Below are 13,918 nucleotides of genomic sequence, written 5' to 3' on the forward strand. Positions count from 1 at the left end.
ACTGAGAACTAGTGACACTTTCTTTCCTGTGCTGGCCTTAACTAAACCAACTCCTTTCAACTCAGCCTGCTCTAAACTTTTGAGTCAAAATTGTTATCAACCTTGATGAGTTTTGTATGTAATGGCAATTCATTTTTTTTTTATTTACAGATGTCCCTAAGTGCTTTCTAGCCCATAACCTCCTATTTAGTAAGAGGCATACAATTTGATTGTATTTCTAAAAGGCCACAGAGCTCTGAGTAGACATGAAGGTTTGGAACAATACTCTCATAAAAGAGTAATTTGTAAAACTAACTGTCAAACTGGAGCAACTAAAAAGTTATATACGGAAAAATCTATTTCCTTGAATCACTGTTAATGTTTTCAGTTAATAGGTTGATTAAACAGTAGCTACTCAGTCTGTTGAGCAGATGCTTTGTACAGGCCTCATGTACAGAAGCTTAACCATACAAATTAAACGCTGCATTAAATGATTTTAAACACTAAATGACAGAAAGACACAAGCTGACAGACACATGATCACTGTTGATTTAATATTGTATACAGACATTCATGGTTTCCAGAGGATGACTCCTGGTGACTGACTCTTCTTTTGTTGAGAGGATTTCCATGAAACAAATTTGTCCAATACTTTGCAATTCTATCATCAAGTACCCTGCAAAACAAATGACATTCCCATCAGCCTCAGCTGACAGTTGTGTTTAATGTTATCACTAAAATGTTATAACCTGTTCAAGTTTGCTGCTCTGGAAATTATTCTTTCTTCTACAGATTCATGCAGGTTTCACACACTTGTTGAGGTTTTCAAAGCTGATGGAGGCACTGTGTATGTGTTTGTGTGTGTCCTTCTCTGTGTGTGTATGTTTCCTCAGGGCTTTAAAAAGACAAGGTCGTATATCGCCGCTCAGGGTCCTCTGAAGTCGAGCACCGAAGACTTCTGGAGGATGATTTGGGAGCAAAACATTGGCGTCATTGTCATGATCACAAACCTGGTGGAGAAAGGACGAGTGAGTCAACTTGAATCACACAGTCTGAAATGCTCCCAGTACAGATTTAATAATGTTTGTCCTATAGCCAAAATTCCCAAAACAAATTAAAATGCTATTTTTAATTTTCAGTTTTATTATCAGAAGTATAAATTGTGATCTTTCTCGTTGATTTAAGAATAAAACAGACTGATTTTACATGTTTATGAACATTAAAAGGTTAGTTAACTTTTTTCAAAGGAAAAAGGGTTTTGAAGGAAAATGCAGACATACAGTATTTACTGATTTAAAAGGTACAGCATTCGGTTTAATTAATGCCATTTAATAGAACATCCAAATAATTTAATCTTCATGATGCTTGTTTAGTTCAGCTGGTACTGAAACAGTTTAGAGTTGTTGATTCAACTGTACTGCTGTTGAACTGAATTGTATTGTAATGAATTTACAATATATCATGAAAGTTATTGTTTACATTAACAATTTGTGTCGTGTGATACTATTTTAAAATGTGTGGAACATAAACTCAATTACCCAGCGACAGTAGTTGTCAGATATAAAAAAAATATATGGTAACACGTAATATTTCTGTGTCAATACAGTACATTTTATCATTTCCTCAGACGTGTGTGATGTGTTGACTGTTTCCTCAGAGGAAGTGTGATCAGTACTGGCCAACGGAGGTGCAGGAGGAGTATGGCAGCTTCCTGGTGACGGTGAAAAGCAGCAGAGTCCTCGCCTACTACACCCAGAGAACCTTCACCGTCAGGAACACCCACTCCAAAAAGGTCCAAGACACCCGACACTTATCACAGAGTATAACTGTTTGATTGTGCAGGACTAAACAAAATAAATAAGGGATACAAAAAATTCTTTAACCAGGTTAATGTCAGAAAGTGTTGGACAAAGATTTTTTTTCTAGATATTGAAACATCACCTAGAACTGGATTGTGACCTTATATTTTAGAAGTTCAAGGTAAAAATCAGGAAAGCAGATGAGTTGTCTATCATCCAGATATTTTGAGTTGTTTGAAATATACGTGAATTTCTGTTCTCTTAATCTTATAAAACATCAGAAAACACCCATCACCTATTCATATTACATAAAATATCTAAAGTATCATCATCATATCCTAGATCATAAGGGTGATGTCAATAATATATTTTCTTCTCTGAATATTTCAAAACCCAACAGTATAAAGAAGGGCAGCGCATTGTCACATTTTTGCTTTGAAAATTATATCAACAATCAATCTATCAATACTCAAAATAGTCAATCAGATTATCATAACTGTTTCATGAGCCAAGTATTCAAGCAAACAAAGGATGTATCTTGCTCAACAAACTACATGAATGAGAAAAATACAGAGAAGAAGTAATTAATTATTTAAAATGATAAACAGAAAACAAAAATATAGTTTGTTCTATTTACAGACATTTCATTATCAATCATTGGAGCCTCACAACAAACAGGAAAGCATCTGTTCGGCTCCTTACACAATATTACACAATAAAACACACACTATGGACTTGTTACAATATCAAAGATACTTTTCCAGTCTCTTGAACCTTTTTTATGTTGAAATCTCTGTTACTGACGTCCTGTTTGGTTCGGTCCACCTGCAGGGCTCCCAGAGAGGTCAGAATAGTGAACGGACAGTGACACAGTACCATTACACCCAGTGGCCCGACATGGGCGTCCCAGAGTTCGCCCTGCCGCTGCTGAGCTTCATCCGCAAGTCGTCCAAAGCCAGGGCGGAGGACATGGGGCCGCTGGTGGTGCACTGCAGGTCAGTTGTGATTTAATTAGATGGGATAATGTTTTATTATTTAAATATACGTGTATGTCAACATACACGAACATAACGTGCCATTCCTCAGGGACCACAACGTGTACAAATACAATTTTCTTCTTCTGCCTTGCTGCAGTGCGGGTGTGGGCCGAACAGGAACCTACATCGTCCTGGACAGCATGTTGAAGCAGATCAGAGACGAAGGCAGCATCAACATCACAGGCTTCCTCAAACACATCCGCACACAGAGGAACTACCTGGTCCAGACAGAGGTCAGAGGTCCATCTCCTGTCTGCACACACACATTCATACAGTTGTTCAGTCATCTCTTTCTGACTTGCCACCATATTACAAACTGAGATATCCAAATCACGGATTTCCATGAAGCATGGAAGTCTTGGTGCCTACTGAGAAGAGTTGCTGATCAATTAAAAAAACGTACAATCATCCTTTGTCATGAGTCCACAAATCATTTCAAGCTAAGTCATTATTTATCTCTGAAGTAAGTACAGAGTCTAACTGCAGCGCTGTGTGTATCCTCTCCTCAGGAACAGTATGTTTTTATCCATGAGGCCTTGGTGGAAGCCATCTTGTCTGGGGAGACAGAGGTTGTGGCAGCTCAGCTGCACAGGTACATGGACGAGCTGCTGACCCCAGGGGATGCTGGGAGGATGAGCCTGGACAAACAGTTCAAGGTGAGCAGTTCATCCACCACTTCATCTCATTACTCATCGCTAACCATCTATATCTCATTTGGACTTAGTATTACATTGAACTGTATAATAACACATACACACTGCTCTGTAGAATACATGTTATCTGTATTATAATGTTTTATCAAACATTATGATGAATTACAACTCAGCAAATTTGACTAAAATACAATGATGGCAATGATAGATTTTCTGTTGCAATGACTTTTTCTCAGCATCATGCAGCTGCCTGGTATCCATGCCAACAGACAATGCTCAAAATCACAAAATGTGGGATATTACCTGAAAATAAAGTCAGGCCGGAAGCAAATACTACTCCCTGAGATATTCAAAAAATCCTGAATCTGCTCCTCTAATCTGATATCCACCAAAGATGAATGACTTCTTCGCAGACCCAAGCTCTACGTTTGTCTGTAATCCTGAAGAAAGAAAATAGCAAACCGACAAACCGAGATAGTAAACACATCACCTCCATTGTGTCGTCATAGTAGCAGTAGTAGTAGTTGTAATAGGCAGCTTCATTAGTGTTCTTTTAGAAATGATTTCAAATGATTTTAATTACAATATTTTAGTTTAAATAACAATTATATAGCTATGCAACACCACACATGCAAGTTACATGGTACATAATAATGATTATTGTGCATGTTTATATATTTCATGCACCTATGATTCAGTGCTGATACGTGAGTCACTAACAGATGTTTCTGTTTTCCGCAGCTGGTTTGTCCCTCTGAGTCGAAGCAGTGCGACTATTCTACAGCTCTGCAGGAATGCAACCTCTGCAAGAACAGAAGCTGCTCTGTGATACCTGGTGAGTCCGACATGTTCGTCAGGTCAGACGTCACTCAGCCTGTCGCTGGTTTCATTTGCCTCTGCTGCTTTTGAGACGTTAACTGTCTTTTCTCTGTCTTTCCAGTTGAGAGATCAAGAGTGCGTCTGTCTACGTCAGCAGGGGAAACGTCAGACTACATCAATGCATCGTACATCGCAGTAAGAAACCATTGAGTACTGTACTGAAGTTCTTCCATTTTATGATGCCTCACACTTCTACCTCATTACATTTGAGAGATAATTATTGTATTATGCCGCTGTATTTTTACAGTATGACTCTATCAGGAAATGGTTTGATAAAATATATAATAATATGCAATATATAATCAACAAATATATAAAATACTTTAGAATTATTCTTGTCATTAGTCACTTTTTATTATTTGTGTGCTGGACGCTATGTGCAGAGCTTTTTATAAACAGTGTCTAGTGCAGAGTAAAGTTTGTGTTCATTGTTTTCATACAGCGCATGTTGACTTTTCAGAGGTTTGTTCAGAGGTCTGCCATCGACACAGTGCTAAGACCCAAATTCAAGGCTTTCCAAAATGCTATGTACAACGTAATTCAGCTGGATATAAACAAAACAAATGTGCTTTAACTTTGAAGATAACGTGCCAAACAGGACGTTATTATATATATATAGTTAACATGAGCACCCACGACACCCGTGAATGTCTGAGTCAGTCCGATAAAATGAAATTCGATTAATTAAACTATCAAAATAATCTGGCGGCCCAGTAGAATGCATCTCCTTCTCACACAGAAGGCGGTGCAGGTTCTGGTCCAGGCCCTGGCCCTCTCACGCCTAGACTACTGTAACTCCTTCCTGGCTGGTCTACCTGTTAGTGCCATCCAACATCTGCAGCTCATCCAGAATGCAGCTGCCCAACTGGTCTTTAACGTAAACTCACTCACACTACTCGGCTCCTCCACTCCCTTCACTGGTTACCAGTGTCTGCTCTCATCGACGTCTAGATCCTAGCACTTGCGTACCGTGCTGTGAACGGATCGGGTCCAGTCTTCATCCAGGATATGTTCAAATGTTACACCCCAGCCTGTCCACTCCACTCTGCATCTGCCAATCAGCTTGCTGCTCCCTCACTGTGAACTAACCACTCAGCAAAATCTCGACTGTTTGCTGTCCTGGCTCCTAAATGGTGGAACAAGCTCCCCATTGACATCAGGACAGCAGAAAGTCTACACATCTTCTGCTGCAGACTAAATACGCATCTCTTCAAACTACACCTTGGTTAAGAAGATGATGTATAATAACCAATTAAAAAAAAAATCTATACACTATACCACTGCCCGCTATAGAACACTGGTCGAATTTTGTCAATACTGAAGGCATCACATGTGCAAATTGCACCAAATTCCACTCTGCACTTCAGAAACACATGAGAGGGCGATACGATGAACGGTTCCTGAGATAAATTATCCACATAGAGAAAGACAGACATTTATAGAACTAGCAGCTGAGGCTTAAATGAATCATACTAAGCAATGTTTTTTTACAGGGTTACAGGCAGAGCAGTGAGTTCATCATTACCCAGAATCCTCTACCTGGGACCATAAAAGACTTCTGGAGGATGATATGGGACCATAATGCCCAGGTCATTGTGTCACTGCAAGGGGCATCAACAATTGGGGTGAGTGGTTCACCTCCCGATGGGGTCTGACTAATCAGATCTCATATGTGTTTTCCAATGTGTCGTTTACACCTTGAATTATACCTGTAGTCGGATCACTCAGGACGGATTTGAAGACCAGGTCTGATCAGTGTTAAGAAAGCTACAGAGTCTAACTTTCTGAAAAATATTTGAACATGATTTTGTTCTGTTCTTCCCACTCTGCAGACATGGCATGAGTGGAAAACTGCAGTCATCGGATTGATTATCATTCTCTCACCCCACTGTCTTTTACACTGTCATATCTGAGGCTGTGGGATTTTTTATGACACGCTCCAATTTAATGGCCAGCACAAATATTTGCAAGCAAATAGTGCAAAAAACCCTCTTGATACACACAGGTTAGCATGTAAAGGAGGTGCTCTTACAAATTGGGTTGATGGAAGATACTAACATATTGCAAAAGGTCATAATGAAACATCTGTGGTTATAGCTACTTCTCTTCTTATAGTTGACAAGACTTCCCCCAGTCACATGTTCTGCAGCTGTCTGTAGATCTCAGTAACAAAGATGCAGTTGAATTATCTTTTCAGGTATTTAGAAAAGCAACCGAGAAAAACAAAGACTTGATTCTGTCAGGTGACAAAACAATTATATGGCAATAATTTTGATAATTTAATTATAATTCATACCAAAAAAGCACTGTTACCAGCCTTGTGTATAATACTTGCTAGTTTTTATAGTTTCGTTTTTCAAAGTTAAGCCTTTTTTTTATTTTTGACTGATGGTCAGATAACAAACCCGAACGGAATATGTTAATTAAATCTGCAGGGAATTGTCATAAGCAATTGTCACTATTTTGAGTCGTTATGTGAGTTGTTCCCATTTTTTTACGTAAACACCAAACTAAAACAATGTAGGTCTTAAAGCTACATTTTGACACAGAGTGTCTCTACACCACAAAATGAAGAGTGTCCTATTCTACATTGTACTTTAGTGGTGCACAAATCTGACAAATCTGTGATTAATTTATTAAGTAGAGCCCAGTGATAGGCAGTAAAGCTGGAGCCTCTGGCCCCCTGGGCAGTTTATCCAGCCTTGGCTCTAATTTTCTTAATTACCAGTGTCAAATCCCGTATCAAATCCCTTCCAGGCCAGAGTGCATGTGACTATCAAAGAATCATAGAATCTAAATGATATGTAATTGTGCCTTATGCTATACATGGAAGAAAGTGTAATATAACCATTTGCTGACTTCCTGTGTTGTTAGACGGAGGAGGAGGCAGAGTTGTGCGTCTTCTGGCCCCGCAAAGGGCAGCCAATCAGATTTGAGATGTTCACCATTACACTGAGGAGCGAGGATCACATCTGCCTGGCCAACGAGGACATGCTGGTAGTCCATGAGTATGTGCTGGAAGCTACACAGGTTAGTGGAGTCTCCAGATTCAAAGTGCCCGTTTGAGCTCAGTTATTTTCAAACTGAAATCCAGCTATAATTCCTACTCCAACAGTTCTAGTTGGAGTAGGAAGTTCTGGACGTGGTTTGCATTGCCTTTTATGTGCAGTGTGAAGCTTGTGTTCAACCTACCTGGTTTATCTGCAATAAAGATTTCATAGTCATGTTTTGTGTGTGATTCTATGAATGTTGCTGCCGTGACGGAGGTCACTACCTGTGACACCCATGAATGTCTGTGTCAGTCCAATACAGTAATTATAAAACGATCTGGCTGCAATTTTGGCCCAGTTGTTGACCTCTGCTGTAGTTTATCAGAGGAGATGGAAGAACACATGTTTAACCTGGTCCACATACTGTAAATTGCATCACTTTGATTTAACGGTCAAAAAGACTTATACCTCACTAGTAAATTTGAGTCACTGAAATTCAATCTCTCTATTTCGACAGGACGACTTCGTTCTGGAGGTGAAACACTACCGTGCCCCCTGCTGGCCGAACCCAGACGGTCCTGTCAGTAATACCTTTGAACTGCTCAACCTGGTCAAAGAGGATTGCGCTGCCAAGGACAGTCCCACTGTAGTCCACGATGAGTAAGTCCATGTCTGACCCTGGAATAATAACATTTAAGGATTTTTCTAGTTTGATTCATTGTTCAGAATGAGTAGGATGTTTTACAGTTAACATCAGGACCATTTTTTTGGTTTTTTTTCAGTGTGGGTGGAGTCACAGCAGGAACATTTTGCACCCTATTGTCTCTGACTCGCCAGCTGGAGGCTGAAGGTTCGGTCAACATCTTCCAAGTGGCCAAACTTACAAACCTCATGAGACCAGGAATCTTCAGCGACCTTGTAAGAATTTGTTTTGTCTCACAGTATGCTGATGATGATGGGCTGTGCATTACAAAACATGTGTGACTTACATCAAAAGCATTTACAGTTTAGGGGATCATTTTTTCTCCGTCACTTTCATTTATCTTACAGTGCAATACTTATGATCGGTATTTAAAAAATCTAAACAAAGTTGCCATCAGAGATACTGATACATCTACATCTGTACACTGTAGCACAGAGCAAGGACACTGACCATTGGCATTTTAGAAACACATTAGTACAACACCTGTACTAAAATAAATGATGCTTCAGAATGAACTACTGGAACATTAGTATAGTGCTAAAAATGTCATGATGACATTGAAGGAACTTGGTGTGATAAAGATTAAGAGTTATTCCTCTGTAAGGCATGAAAACTTAGTCATCAAAACATCATAGTATAGTAAGGCATCCAAGGTCAATAAGTTACAAAAACATCATTGTAAAATATACCATAAAAAACCTAATACTAAATTAAATAATATAAATATCATACTTGTGTCGTTCATAAATATTCCATACTATAGATGTATACATATAGTATGGCATTAAAAGTAATGCAAAATGCCGCCTACAATAATTGAGGAAAATGTAATTTTTTACCTAGTCATTGTTACACCCAGCGATTGAGTAGCCGTATGGGGCATACAACACGCCGAATCATGGCATGCATTATTTCAAGGCACTTAACATGGTAAGGTCGAGACCGTACAATGTTATAAAGAAACAGTATTAGATGGTCAGGTGGTCTGTCCATCCATCTGTCTCATTCCTGTGATATCTCAAGAATGCATTGAGGGATTTTCGTCAAATGTGGTACAAATATTGAGTTGTACTCGGGGATAAACTGATTTAATTTTGGTGGCCAGAGGTCATGATGACCTCTCTAAACAAATTTTTGGGATTGTCAAGATGATATCTCTGGGACGCCTTCAAGAAATCCTTTCACATTTGGCACAAACACTCACTTGGACTCAAGGATTAACTCACTTGATCCATCCGATCCAGATCTGAATCAAAATGTAATGGAGTCTACCCTGACCCATAGCTCTTCTTTTGCAGGAATCCTTTCAGTAATTTTTGTGTAATCTTGCTTACAAACAAACGAATCAAGCAACAAACAAACGGGGGTGAAAATATAACCCACTCGGCTCTATAACACAAATGATTTTGAGTTACAGGCCTAATAAGGGGCTATTGTACACTTACTATCATACTAATAATTTGTTATCTGTTACTGTTTTAAAGGAGCAGTACCAGTTCCTGTATAAAGCCATGCTGAGTCTCATCGGGATGCAAGAAGATAAGGAAGAGCTCCAGTCCTCTGACATCAACGGCAGCATCGTGGTGGGAACTGCCAGCACCGCAGAGAGCCTTGAATCCCTTGTTTGACTGCCCAAAAAAACAAACCACAAAGAACTTTTAACTTTTACACTGAGCGACAGCATTTGGTATTTTTTCTCCAACGCCAACTGATCTGCTCCTGATGCCTCGCCACAGCTACACAATAAAACATCCCTGTCATTCAGGATTATGTGGCTGGCACGTACTGAACGAGTTTCTTCTCTGCTGTACCTGGACTCCCTATGGTTTTATAATGTGTGCCTTTTTGTATTTTTCACCCTGTATGTCTAACTTTGATACGAGCTGTAAACTAACTGTCCGATGTTTTAACCCTGTACTGCCCGGAGACGTTTCAGTCAACTAACAAACATTTCCAAAACATTTGTATTTATTGGCTCTGAGCCAAATGGGAAAAAAAGGGAAAAGCTGCATCTTTTATATCAATGAGATATTTTGCTAGTGTGTCTTTTATAGAGCTTGTGCACTTAAGTCCTCTCTGCAAATACCATCGCAACGGTAGCAGCAGTCCGATTGACGTCAAATATAAAATAAGGGCCTGAAATGATAAAAATAATAATAATCTAATGTAAATAATATTATAGTAATCACCTTGATGGACCAAATTTCTATTTATACTTTTAGATTTTTATATTTTACCATTATAATGCATTCAAATGTTATGGTTTCATTCTAATTGCGTAGTTGGAGAACATTAATGCTTTTGTATTCTGGATCTTGTAACAGACTAAATGTGATGCATGGGGTACTGACATGTTTGTTTGTTTTTTAGCTGGACATGAAACACTGCTGGAGTATTAGCTGTAGCTGATTAAATAAGTGAAACACCAATGACAGAGCCTGTTGAAGTGTTTTGTTCCTGTGTGCAGTTGAACTGGACTGACACAACCAAGGATGTATGTATGTTTTATGAACGGGGAGTTAGTTAAAGCCAATCTGGCATCACTCAGGAAGCCAAAGACAACCTGACTGCTTCCAAAAACTGAGGCCAACAAAATGTGATCGCCCCCTGGTGGCTTGCTGCAATTTAGGTCACATTCCTCCTACTCCATGTTAGTAGATGGTATATGGACCAAACTAAATAGTCAAAATACACCTTAATTAATGAGTTTTTAAGATTCTTTTAGGTTTTTGTTATTACACTAACGTGTTCAAGTGTTTTTACTAGTAAGTTTGAGAAATGTGATCGACAGTTGAGACTGACTCACAGTTGATCAAATGTTAGCTTCTGTGAGACCGCTCCAATTTGACTCCATACACTGATCACCACTATACAGACAAAGTCCAATACTTGTATAAAAACAATAGACTAAAACAGGTTAGCGAGAAAAGATTGAGATTGAGTCTCCCTCTCATGTTTGTTTCGACCTCATTTGTCTTCTGTGTTGTGTTACATCGGTTGTGTCGTGATAGATTTACTACAAAGTAGATACATCAATAGGTAGATAGATAAATAGATAGTATAGTATAGAAATATACATATTCACCATAAGAGAAATTCATACGTAATAACATAACTGGTACATGCTCTACAACGACAAATACAGGTGATGTGGACAAAAAACTGATGGTGAGTAGTTCTGGTGTTGCCATATAAAACACAGTGCTATGGTGCTTTTACATTTTGACCAGTGTAGTTGACTGGTTATGGATCGTCAATGCACTTAAGATTTCTGGAATTGAACAATCTGGTTGTTGAAGTTATTCCCAAAAGAAGATGAAGAGATAATTAAACATTGTCTGAGAAAGCAGGTTACATAGAAAATATTTAGCTGATGCGTTTATGCAAAGTGACCTACTGCAGTAGAACGAGCCTCACAGACGAGCAACAAGGAAGTCGAAGATCAGAGGTTACAACCTCACAAAAGATGTAGTGAGCATCCCTGTGGCCTGACAGCAGAGAGGTGTGAATAAAACAAACACAAAAACAGTAATAAAGACATGGTCTGTTGAAAACGGAGTGCTGTCCAACCTGTGGATTATATGTTTTCCCTTTATGGAGTTATGCTTTAATCCCTGAACTAAACCGGTTATTCCGATTGATTTCCCATGTGTTAATCCGGGCTAAGACTCTGCAAGAAACGCGTCTTTTCTGGTCAGAAAATAGGTCAAGTGTCCCGACGTCATCTTGACCAGCCACAGTATCCACAACGTCATTTGCATTTTTGACTTTTCATAATTACATCCCCAATTATCCCCTGCTTGGTGGCCTAGTTTGCATGGCTGCCTCTGAATTGAGTGGAAGCAAAGGGCAGATTGTCTTTTCATAGGGGCTGAGCTGGAGACCCAGGATACGTCAGAGCAGGATCAGACATTTAAAAAAAAGGTGGAATACTTGGGGGTTTGGTTGACAAGATCTTTGACAGGATTAAATTGTTTAAATTGACGCAGTGGAGGAAAAAGTATTTAGATCTTTTAATTTTATTCTGCAATAAAACTCTTATTACAAGGGAAAGTCCTGTATTTACAATAGTTGACATATGTACAAGTATCATCAGCGAAATGTACATGTAAAAAATATCACAGATATGCACTCATTTGAATTTAGCTGGTTACTGTTTGGTAGTTAATAGCAGCTTATAATAATACTATGGAGCCCCAGAAGGGACATGGATGAGGAAAAAAAAATTGCTGTTTGAAAATAAAAGTGTACTTTTCCCAGATTTCGCAAAAGCTTTGAGTTATCTTCTAAATTTCTTAATTTAGGTCAATGTACTTCCAGGTCAGGGTCTGCAAAATTGAAAACACAACAATGGAGCTTTCACACCTGTGTTAGGGATTAATAGATTTTTATTTTGAAATTGGTTTTGAGATTATAGACATACATAGATAGTAGATTAGTTCTGGGCAGTAGGCATGGTTTTGAGATAAGGGAGAGGTATCTGAAGAGAGGACTTCATGCAAGGGGACACATTCGTCACAAACACTTCTTAGAATTGGCAGTTGTGGTTGCATTTATTACAAACAAACTGCTGTACTCCGGGCAGCTTCCTGGTGTCCGGCGGATGCACAGGAAGTGTAGAAAGCATTGTCTGCGTGTGAGAGAGGAGGATGTGTGACTGATATTAAAGGAGCTGGATCACCGAGGAGAGTCAAGGAAGCAAGCAGGACGTCTCAGACGAAGGAGATACTTTTCCAGAGGGCCGAACGCCATCTGGCACCTGGACTCATATGACAAACTAAAACCATATATCATTTTTGTCATGGAAGTATTGATGGTTTTTCAAGTGAAATAGTGTGGCTTAATACATACACAACAAGTAGTGACCCAAAGTTGATTGGATAGTATTACATAGAAGCAGAGCAGCGTTTCGGGGGCTGCCTTAAAGTTGTGAGAGGCCATCTTGGAACCCAAAATGCCCATGTTCGAGGGTTTCCACATTTCCTTGTCCCCACTAACCAAGATAGCACCCTTAATACTTAGAGGGAGACGGTACTGCCAATTAAAGAATTGAATATTGGTGTTTTTGGAGTTTTCCTCGGAGACCACATATGACCAAGATGTGGACTTTGAAACCAGGGGAGAAAACATTCTAGACCGAGTTTACGCAAACGTCAAAGCAGCCCCCCACCCCCGTCTTGGACCATCTCTATGTTATGCTAATTCTAGCATACAGACCACTGCTAACTAGGAGCAAGCCATCTGTGAAGCAGATACGGAGCTAGTCAGAGAGAGCTCTTTCAGCAGCCCAGGACTGTTGAAAGCACAAACTTGAATGTGTTCAGAGAGGATGCCAGTGTCAATCAAGACATCAACCCGGGGAGAGTATGCTGAGTCTGTGATGGTATTCATATCCAGGTGTGTGGAAGATGGGACCACCATCCAGAATACACCCTGGCTCACCAGAGAGGTGCAAGCACCTCTGAGCGCACGTAATGCTGCCTTCCAGTCCGGGGACAAAGACACTGTTAGATCTAATAGAGCAGTGGACCCCAAACTTTTTACAGTCGAGTACCCCTTCAGACATTCGATCTCCAGCGATAGGACACGAAAGATGGTGAGCTATGCAAAACGCTCAAATATATAACCACTTTGTGTACCCCTGGGGGAACTCCTACCCCAGTTTGGGAACCAATGTACTAGAGCCAACTTAAACCAGGGTGTGGGAGCAGCAAAGTGTGCTTATGAACCGAAAATCCAGTTTCACTTCACTGACTCAAAAGACCCCAGGCACTCGTGGCAAGGCATCCAGTCTATCACAGATTACAGGTCCTCCCCGCAATATAATAATAATGAACGCTACCCTCAGCCTGGAACATGAAGTACTTTGTTTCGACCA

General features: G+C 39.7%; 1 protein-coding gene across 3 annotated transcripts in view; it reads left to right on the plus strand.

Annotated features, from left to right (window-relative positions):
- Nucleotides 1–10,474, plus strand: part of ptprz1a (protein tyrosine phosphatase receptor type Z1a) — a 91,532-nt gene extending 81,058 nt beyond the window's left edge. For all 3 annotated transcript variants that reach the window (XM_053427370.1, XM_053427371.1, XM_053427372.1), the window contains 12 exons: nucleotides 873–1,007; nucleotides 1,637–1,771; nucleotides 2,610–2,773; nucleotides 2,913–3,048; nucleotides 3,325–3,471; nucleotides 4,210–4,303; nucleotides 4,409–4,482; nucleotides 5,841–5,972; nucleotides 7,222–7,377; nucleotides 7,855–7,997; nucleotides 8,120–8,255; nucleotides 9,525–10,474. In XM_053427370.1, the coding sequence (XP_053283345.1) occupies nucleotides 873–1,007; nucleotides 1,637–1,771; nucleotides 2,610–2,773; nucleotides 2,913–3,048; nucleotides 3,325–3,471; nucleotides 4,210–4,303; nucleotides 4,409–4,482; nucleotides 5,841–5,972; nucleotides 7,222–7,377; nucleotides 7,855–7,997; nucleotides 8,120–8,255; nucleotides 9,525–9,668 (1,596 nt within the window). In that variant the 3' untranslated portion in view covers nucleotides 9,669–10,474. The remainder of the gene's footprint in view (nucleotides 1–872; nucleotides 1,008–1,636; nucleotides 1,772–2,609; nucleotides 2,774–2,912; nucleotides 3,049–3,324; nucleotides 3,472–4,209; nucleotides 4,304–4,408; nucleotides 4,483–5,840; nucleotides 5,973–7,221; nucleotides 7,378–7,854; nucleotides 7,998–8,119; nucleotides 8,256–9,524) is intronic.
- Nucleotides 10,475–13,918: the final 3,444 nt, after the last annotated feature.

The sequence above is a fragment of the Pleuronectes platessa genome, chromosome 7 (assembly GCF_947347685.1).
Source record: "Pleuronectes platessa chromosome 7, fPlePla1.1, whole genome shotgun sequence".
In the NCBI taxonomy this organism is placed as follows: domain Eukaryota; kingdom Metazoa; phylum Chordata; class Actinopteri; order Pleuronectiformes; family Pleuronectidae; genus Pleuronectes; species Pleuronectes platessa.